The sequence below is a fragment of the Cariama cristata genome, unplaced genomic scaffold (assembly GCF_000690535.1).
Source record: "Cariama cristata isolate BGI_N322 unplaced genomic scaffold, ASM69053v1 scaffold10608, whole genome shotgun sequence".
Taxonomy (NCBI): domain Eukaryota; kingdom Metazoa; phylum Chordata; class Aves; order Cariamiformes; family Cariamidae; genus Cariama; species Cariama cristata.
In genome coordinates this window covers 28,732-38,969 of record NW_009629446.1, presented here as the reverse complement: position 1 = coordinate 38,969, position 10,238 = coordinate 28,732, and the positions used below count along the sequence as shown (strand labels likewise).

Below are 10,238 nucleotides of genomic sequence, written 5' to 3'. Positions count from 1 at the left end.
TCTGTTGGTTTGTAAGGGTGCAAAGATTATTTAAAAAAAAAAAAAAAAAAAAAAGTAATACGATTTGGATTGACCTACGTCAGATTTACATGAAATATATTAGAGTACTTTCACTGTTAATTTACCCTGAAGTTATAAAAGAAAATTGTATGTAATGTGCTGTCATGTGCTCTTGTGATTATTTCATTAATTTCATTTACTCTTGTTTTGTGTTTCTCTGAAATAAAAAAAAAAGACCCAGATTGGTTGGTTTTGTTCCATGTTAAATCTTTTATTGCTTTTGAACTGTGTTAAATTTGATTATATAGAAGTGCTTAAAAGCCTGTTTTCTAAAGGAAAGATATATTTTTATCTCCCTCCCTTCTTCCTGTTTCAGAAAACTTGATTCTGAGTTGCCTTAACAGCCTATTGTATAATTTCTTCACATTTCACATGGAATATCATATTAAGTCTGTGTCACTTTTGGTATTCTGTGACATAAACTCAAAAGCAGACTGAGCTGACCAGTGAATATTTTCTCTGGTTCTTCAGTGCATGTGAAAAATCTGTTGGGAACCAATTCCTGTTTGCTCAAGGGTGTGCCACTTGAGTGTCTAAAAAGGATACAGAAGAGTGTCCCTGACCCAGTTCTGTCTGGATATTTTTCAGACACGTCAAGTTTTTTGGGTGTGTGTGTTTTGTCGTGTCCCCCGTCGTCCCCCCCCCCCCCTATTTTGAGACCTCATAAACATGTTTGCTTTTGTCTTACTCTGCATTACTTGATTTCTGACCGATGTGCTATCATTTCAATGTGTCCTTCTGCAGGTTATTAAATGTGCTATGCTGTGATCTCAATACCCTTTTACTCTTGGAGACTCAGTATAAAGTGTCACAAGTTTTACTGACTGCTCAGGAGGAAAATGTCACAGAAAATTCAGAAGGACCAGGGTAAGAAGTGACTGATGTCAATGTTACTTTAACTATCAAACTTTTCTCCTGAGAACAAATACATGAATACCTTAGTGGCTTTAAACATACAAAAGCTCTCACTGAAGTTTGCTTTGATTGTGCATAGTTTTACTTACATGCAGGTTTGTCATCAATCTTAAATTATAAAAAGATACAGCAGTCTTGTTCTTTCTCCCATGTCTACCTCAAAAGTGTCAGAAATAAAAAAGCAAATGTTTTTCCAATTTCTATTAATCTTATTTCTAAAAAAAGAGTGCAAAATTTGTGGATGTAAATATGCCTTTTTTATTTTGTATTATTCTTTTATGTTATGTATATAATATAAAATTAGGGTATTGTTTTAATGTTTATAAATTAAAGGCATCATCAGTACTTTCGGTTTTGGGGGTTTATTTATTTATAACTTGTTTGACTCTCCAACTTCTGTGACTTTCCATTGCTGAATTCTAAAAAAAAAAGTTGCACAATGCATCCTTTCAAAAGGAAAAATATATTTTTGGGACAGAAGTAGACAGTCACTTAGTCGCAGACATTTTGTCCTTTTTCTCACCATGCTGAGTTTTAAGAATTTTCCTCTTACTGTTTGCTATATGGGACCAGCACAGGGTTTAAATCAAACAGTATGGGTGAAATCTCAGCAGATATAGATGATTGTTATTTAGCATTTGAGGATGACACCTACTATTTCCTTACTAAGGAAAAAGTTGTAAGAAACTTGCTGTATAAAAACAGATTTTTATTTCTTTTAAAAAAATTTTGTACCTTGGGCTACACAGTGACTTCAGATGGCAAGTTGGCTGTGTGTTAAGCTATGAATAACTCTGCTTATTTGTGACAGCAAAAATTTGCTGGTAGGCCAAATAAGGAGCAAATTTGATGGACTATTAACTGCCTCTGCCCTAATTACCGAGCATGTGGGTACAACAAAGCTTGTGAAGTTTTCTACTCTTTTGTGTCCAATAATCGCTCCGTTGTTTCCCATCAGCAGTAGGTAGGGAAGGTACAAAGTTAGGATAATGCCTGCAGACATCTCAAAGTACTTCATGTTTCTGTTTGTCTCTTTATGCCTGTGTGTTTTCCAGGTTGTGTTTTAACTCTGGTATGTCTCTGAAGGTATTGTTACTCATTAGAGTTTTCTGAATTAAACAGTCGGTAAATCAAAGTGGTTCTGATTTTTGGAGTTTTTTGGGGTTGGTTTGTTTGTTTGTTTTTCCTCAGAGATTTTATAATTGATGGTCTATCAGTGGAGAGAAACCATGTTCTTGTAAGAATGAATCTGATTGGAGGACCACAGGAAAGGATTTTGCCTTTGAGAGTACTAGATAAGGTTAGAATCTAAAGTTCAACAGTTTCTCTTTCCATAACTCCTGCCTTCATTAATAATGATAATTCAGCATGTGGAAAATTATTTAACATTAAGAAATACCAGTCCACCTTTAGCTTTATAAAAGGCTAAAATTTTTAAGAAGCAATACACTGAAAAACTACATTTGTTCCCACTATCTGGGAATTGACATGTGCCTAGGACATACGACATTCAGATGAAATGTTTGTTGCTCCTTTTTAATGTTACTTTTCCTACTATAAAAGTGAATGCAATTTGTCCTTTTTTTGCTTTTATATTTCTGTGTTTTCTCTATTAGTTTTCCATTTGTTATATCTTCCTTTTATTTGATATTTTTTTCCGTACTTGGTTTTTCATCTGCAGTATCTAATACCTGGAGCTTTCATCGATGTTCTAACAATACAGTGTTTGTTAAGCAGCTCCTTTAAATGTTCTGCTTCTCACTGGCTGTCAGTCTCATAAAGACAAAATGCATATTACTGTCAGCACAGCAAAGATCAATGTATATTTTTTTTTTTTAAAACCCTGCTATTTCTGTTTTCATTGAAAAAGAACTGTAAAACCAAAACTGTCAATGGTATATACCAGAAAAAAGTCAGGCTCAAAGGCTGTTTGGATTGTGTATCCTTTAATTTATTTTTTTTTAAGTTATGGAATATCTCATTGCAAATTGTAGTATCAAATAATTTTGATGCATTGGCAATAATTCTGGGAACTTCACCTGTGTGTTAACTGAGCAAATACTATTAATTCTTCTCCTAAATTAATCTTTCTGGTCCTGTTTCTAGGGCAGTGATCCATATCCTTGGCCAATGTTTTCATCGTTCCCTTTGCCAAAGTGCTATCTTGCAGAGATTTCTAGGAGAGCTGAATTGAGACAAGGTACATACAAAGCATGCAAACAGTGTAGATGTCAAACAAGCATCTCTGATTTTTAATTTCTTTTTATCCTTCTTCCCTGCACCCCCCAGCCCTCCCTGCCATCTCCCAGATTATAATCTCATAAGTACTTAAGGACTTTTTTATTGTTGGCTGCATTTGTGGCTAAATAAGTTGGTTTGGTTTTGCTTGTCTGCTTTGTGCAATTGTCAATCTGCAAAGCTCTATTTAGTAATCTAATTCTTATGCAAACTTCAAGATTAACCTTTTGGCTCGTCTCAGGTGGGTGACTCATGAGATACATTTATATCATCTTGCTAGTAACTGAAGCAAGACAGTATGGTTAAGCTACAAATTTTTTGTACACTATTTTCGTGATTCATATCCCTGTGTTTACAGAGGTTGGTGGTGTGTGAAATAGACAGCGTTTAGGAGAGTTGATTTCCACACCGAACATCAATTTGGAATGTGGGCAGACTGAAGAATCCTTTGAAGAACTATCTAGGCAAGGCAGTTTAACTCATACAGAGAAACTGTTTTAAGGTTTTAATTTGCACAGACAATGCAAAAGAATCTGATGAAGGGTTTATAGTAAATAAGTAATTCTTTGTATTTGTTCATGTTTACTGTATCCTTGAGATGTACTTATTAGAAATGATTTGTGAATTTCCTTAGCAGCTATAGATTTTCAAAAGTGATAGAAATTCTACATTAACTGTAGAATACAAAATAGTCTGTTTATAAATACCTAGAAAAATTTTTAAAAAGGTGATTCCCTTCTCTGACAAGAGGAAAGGCCATGTAGTTATATAAGAAAGGACTTTTCTGTATCTTAATTTTAGTAATACTGTTCCAGGCTTCCCAAGGCAATTTTCATAAGATAACAATCAAATCACCGTAAAGTATATGCCCAGTTATCTTAAATATGTCTTCAAGAAGGCAGGTAATATTGCTCTTGGATTAGAAAAGCATATTTTATTGTATCCCACAGAACCTCTGTGTTCTCTTGTTCAGAGCAATTCTGTTGCTCATCATTAACCAGTGGGATAATGGAATAGAGATTGTAGTTGCCACTTTTGTGGATGACAACCAGCCAGGAAAGCTTGGGTTAACTCACAGTAAATTTCCTGAAACAAAGTTTCAAAGGTTTGCAAATGTGTTTGAGGAAGCATTGAGATATTTTAATTTGAAATGACCTTTTTATATTAAAGGTAACTGAAATAAAAGACTATATAACTGAAGAATGAACGGAACATTTAGTTTCATAGTCAAAGAAAATATTTTGTGTGTGCTGTTTAAAAAAAAAAAAAAGAAAAACAAAACATTGAAAGTGTTCTATGTCAGTTCTCATTTAAAAAAAAAAAAAAAAAAAAAATTGATTATTCCACCAAACTGTGAATATCTGATTTGGCAGACTGAAGCTTTCAGGATATGTAAGTTATTTTGAAAGAAAGTATCAGAACAAATAGATCAAAAACAAAAGGAATGAAATTCTTAAATTGCTATTTTCAGTGCTTGGAAAAAAAGAAATCAAGAGCATGAGTAGAAGATGGGGAATATCTGAACTGTATTCTTCAGCACTACAGTATGGCTGTATCACTGCAGTGATAGGAGTGCTCTTTCACAAAAGAGGTTAAAAATATGATTATGAGAAAGATTCGTGAGTTACGTTTATACAAGGCAGAAGATGATCTTTGTGGCTTGAAGGTGGCGAGTCCTTGGGTGGGGTACTTCTAGCACAGCACTGCAGTCTGAGGAAAACAGATACATTTGAGGGATTCTAGAGCACAGCTACAGATCGTGACTTTGAAACGGGGTACGTGAGTATAGATTGAAGTCGTTGGATCTGGCTGATGCTGAAAAGACAGAGGCCATGCAAGTGTCTTAGTATGTTAAAAGCAGTTATAAGAGGGCAGATTGGTTGTTTTGTATGTCCCTGTGCAGAAAAGGGAATAGTTAGCTTACTTGGCAGTAAAGATTTGTTACAAAGGAATAAAAAAATAAGCTAGTAAGATACATCTGGAAGTTGTGAAATCATCATTGAAAGTTTTAAGAGCAACTTCTTTGATGTTGTGAATGTTCAGAATTCATGCTGTGTGTTATACAACTTGCTCAGAGGTTTTAAAAACAGTTTAGTCAAATACTTGATAAATTTTAATTCTGCTTCAGTGCAAGGGGATGGACAGGGTTCACACAGACTTCTTCTGAATGGCAACAGATCTACAGCCATGCAAACACTTGCACATCGTATGAGTGTGGATGCATGACTGCTTTGCTATATCTGTCACCAAGTGTCGAAGGCCAGCATGATGTTTCTGCAATTCCCTGAAGCTGTCTGTGTTCAGATTTCATGCTGCGGTGTTTCATTATGTAACCTGTGCAGTGTCATTTCTGTCCTTTTTTTGGGGTGTTTCTATTACAGGAATAATGAAGACTCCTAGATTCTTAGTACTGTTAAAGAATGTAGTTTGTTTGGCTGAAAAGGCTGTAACTGTAGGTTGTATTCTGTCAGTCCTGACTTCTTATTTACCTCCTCTCTTATTACCTGGGTGACGTGGACACCTGAAGAGAAGCTTACCTTTTCTTTCTCCATTGGAAATTGGTCCTGTGTCCATCATGTAATTGGGACATTAGCTGTAAAAACATAACCTGAGTTGATCCTAATACAGCGGTAAAATGGATATTGGAGATGGGGGTGGGGGGGGGGGGGGGTAAAAAAAAAAAGAGCTTACAGATGTGCACTCAGATATGATATTGCTGTCTCTGAACATGTTTCTCTTCTGACCCTTCTGTCAGATGGAGTTGAAGGACAGGTGCAGTAACAGGACCTTTGTTTCCCAGGTGTGTCTCTCAACTAATGGAAGTTACCTTTCTGAGTGCAAGCTGAAATTACTCAGTGAATATTTTGGATCTACTGTGGCTGTTGCTTGCTGAAAAGATTATATACTACTGAGGTCAGGGAGCAGGAAGCTTCATTTCCACAGCCCTAGACCTCATGTAGCCTGTGACTGTATCTAGTGTAATGGAAACCATATATAAAACATAAAGTAGCATATGAGGGGTGGTCACTGAAAAGGACTTCTTCACACTGAGTTGTCGATGAAGAAAACACAAGAAATAGCTTGGTTTTTTTTTCTTCCCTCTAGAAATTCGTTTGAAGGGCAGTGGTAAACATGCAGCACTGGCACCTTTGTGGTTGTTCAATTTGGGGGGGAAAGCGAGGAGGACTAATTTGCTCTAAGAAAAAGCAGAGCAGTGTGAACTCTGCAGAGTGTCTGCAACGTGTTTCCCAGCACCAAGGCCTGAAGGCTGCATCTTGGAGAGCTTTTTTTTTTTAAGTCACTCTTGCTATTATTCCCTGATGATACAGTGTTTGCAGCCTCTGGCAGCTGGATATTTTGCCTCACTGGATCAAAAATGAAGCTATCATAATTTATGCTGGGAAAATTAGTAACTACATTGGGGCAGTGGAGTAATTCCTCCATTCCATGATGACACATTGAATAGGTAGAATCACCCAAAAAATACATTTGTATTTGAGGAAAATCTGTAGTACTTTACTCTTTACAAATATCTGCCCTGGTTTTGCAAATGTTAGGCATTTGCCTGTGTGGTATATGTGTCTGTAGGAAAGGATAGATGGAAAAATAAACTTGCTTGGTTGTGTATTCATATGCATTATTTCAGCCAGTATTTAGAGTTGGAAAACTATTGGATAGCAGCACATGAATGGTTTATTTCTGTCAAAGATAATTTATAGTGAAGCTTCAAATGATTTATGCAGATCATTATTTACATGTGGAAATTAATTATGCCACTTCCACCTGTTTACACTGCAGCAAGATACCCAGTTGCTTTTCACAGAATCACAGAATGGTCTTTTGTCTTAATTGTTCAATTATTATTTCAGTAAGATAATTTGAGGAAGAACTATTAAGTGGTTTTCAAAGAGTGATATAGTCCTTTGTTATTCAGGATACAGTTATTAAAAATAATGATTTTTTTTTTACTTGTAATATTAACTACACTAGGTTATTAAAAGTTAAACTTTTTAGAACTGTATTAAACTGTAATATTCACTCTATTTGCGCAGAAGAAGATCTGTTTTCCTTTTCTTCTCCTAGCTCTGCAGTTACGACAGTTGGTGATGAGCGTGACTGAAGAATAGTGTCCGTAATTGTCCTGCAATGACACATTCACTGCTTGACATTTCCATATACATAGGCACCCTATCATTCGTTAATCTCTTCCTGACTCGTACAGTCTAGAATTGCAACCAAAAATCTGCTGTGATAATGTTCTTCAAGTCTTTTGATGTTTTATCTCAGTCACTGTTCCCTGACTTCTTTGCTTTATACTCTTAACTTGAATGGGAACATGCTGCCATGTTTCTGTTATGGTTTGGTTTGGTTTTGTTTTAAATTGGATTTCTTTTCAGCCATGTTTTTTTATATCCTCCTGAAACTAGCAATCTCTTTCTAGCGATAGTATGAAAGCCCACCCTCAGTAACAAGCATATGCATAGTCCAGGACTCTTGGTAGTTGGAGTTCCAGCTACATGGTAATACTGTTGGGCAAGTTATAGATGCCTACTAATTTGTGAAAGTGAGCGGCATTTGTTCAGTATCATAAGTTTTTTTGAAGCAGTTTTCATTCAACGCCCCCCCCCCCCACAACATATTTTTTTTTTTTTTTTTTTTTTTGTACTGTGATGGTGAAGTGATAGTCCATGATTAATGACAAGCTTTTAAGAGAAGCAAGTGGTTTAGCTGGAAGAAAAGAAGATGCTATAAGTTGCTACAATATGATACCAGTTACAGTATGTAATGGATGTGTTAAATACATGGTTATGCTAGGGTATCTTGGTTGCATGGATCTTAAGCTTGTTTCCCTGTCATTTGAGTCTGAACATTTCTTTGTGTTCTCTGAGGATCCTAAGTCTTGTATCCTCCTTTACTGGGGGGGGGGCGGAAATAATCCACAGGTGGTATAAAAATGAGTTCTTGTTTTCAGTAGGCTGCTTGTGTGTCACTATTCTGATGACAAAACACGTATCTGTGTTAGTTATATTTGGTACATACTTGAAGTTGCTTAAGTTCCTTTTTTATTAAATACTGTGTTCCCAGAGGAACCTTAAGACATCACAGCGGTCCATGGTCTTTAGCAAAATTTTGGAAAAAACTGTAATACTGTAATCTTTATTTCCTTATCTTCTTGTTGGAGCATAAATTAACATTGTAGAAGGTTATATGTTTAAACGGTACAATTTTAGATGCGTTGATGCTGCTAGATACTACCACGTGCTCATTTCAGCCATCACAAAATAAAGATTTAATTTTGTAAAACCTGCAGGAGAGGAAGAATATTAGAGAGACAAACTGTGCAAAGAAAAATAGGGGTCAAATCAAGAAGCCAGAAGGAGGCAGCAGAGGTGGATGGACCATAATCTTGAAACCTTGCTTTCCTGAAATTATTGGGGGATTTTTTTTTTAGTAGTTTTATTTCCTTCAGAGAAATCAAAGTTTCACCCTGGTCTCTGTTTGATAAGTTGACTGATTAAATCTCAGCTTGTAGTCTCTGATCCTCGTCTGCCAAACCGAATTGCTACGGTCCTTTAGGAAGTAAAATAACTATTTAACTTGTAGGGGAGTGTTGCTTTGCAGTTCTAAGATTTTCTTCAATCTTCACCTGTTATAGAAATAGCAGAAAAGGGCAGGGAAAGAACTAGAAATCTTACTGATAACACTGTAAGAGTAAATCCTTCTTCGCATTAAATTTTCATACTCGCGTAAGCTGTTGTAAGCATCAGTGCATGTTATCTGGAAAGATACTAACTGAGGACTTAGTTATTTGAGGATAACAAAGGAATTTCAGGTTAATTTAGAATAATTATTAATGATAATAATTAAGTTACTATGTATTGTATAATAAATTGCAATGGCAGGGAGACAATTTACTGATTATGAATCAGTAAGGTCTTTAGATCAGCTTAAAATACATTATATGCAGTATTGTAATTCTTTGAAAATATTCTAGTCATCTAAAAATTGAAAATAGTCTTTTGTTTGTGGAAACAATTAAGTTTTATTGGAAAACGGAAATACTACAAAGAAGTAAAAGTAACAGCAAATATTCTGAATAGCCATAGACTGGCTCAAATAATTGTTGAATCTTTAATCAGAAGTCACCTTCATGACAGAATTCATTTCTATAGTGTCCAAAATGTAGAAACAGAACAAAGGACAGCTTGCAAGGTATGAAGAACCTTTGTCACCTTAGTAAATAACTAGTAGTAGTGCAGGCTATGGTCCTTTCGTAATGATGGGAACTGCATGGTCCCACAGCAAAGGGATTGCACACAGCTGGAGTGACTGCATATGCATTTACCTTATTGCAGATACCACCTTTATTTTTCCCCTCAAAGTGACCAGAAAATATTTCATGGCAGCGTCAAGTACTCTGGGAACCAAGTTTCCTGAGGAGAGGCAGTCTAATTAATTGTTTCCATTTTGTAAGAGTCACTATTTTCTGTTAGAAAACTGAGTTTGATCAGTTTTATCTTACATAAAATTACTTTATAAAATAACTTGGCATTTGAGCTTGAAGTTTGTTCTGCCTTCAGAAAAATAGAATTTGAATAGTCAGCCCTTCCCAATATATTAGCATTTTTTAACAAATGTTGCATGTGGGAAGAAATTATTTCCTCTTTGATTTGCCAGAGCATATGTATACGTTATTTTCATTGCTACCTTGCATATATTAGTTGGTGTGTTGTGTCGTCATGCATCATAGTAGCTTGCTAATATTCATTGTTCAGTGTGAATTCCAAGATTTAAAGAAAAAATTCTTAAGGCTTTAAGTACGGGCATCATATTGTTGAAAGCCAACTTAACATTTTCATGTATGATTACACATGCTGGTTCTATATTTGTCACTATGGTTCTTCTGTTTTCAAACCTCTGTGAGAGACTCAGCTAGTTGTGAAATTTACTGCCTCAGCCTGTAGTGTTATAGTCTAGAAAATTGGTAAAGTGTGTGTAATTTCCTCTAACTTAGTAGAAAATAC

The 10,238-nt window shown here is 35.5% G+C and overlaps 1 protein-coding gene across 1 annotated transcript in view; it reads left to right on the top strand.

The window, feature by feature from the left end:
* TBC1D32 (TBC1 domain family, member 32) overlaps positions 1–10,238 on the top strand; it is a 75,365-nt gene that overhangs the window by 40,717 nt on the left and 24,410 nt on the right. Inside the window, exons 23-24 of the mRNA XM_009705173.1 lie at positions 2,167–2,275; positions 3,082–3,175. Of these exons, the coding sequence (XP_009703475.1) occupies positions 2,167–2,275; positions 3,082–3,175 (203 nt within the window). The remainder of the gene's footprint in view (positions 1–2,166; positions 2,276–3,081; positions 3,176–10,238) is intronic.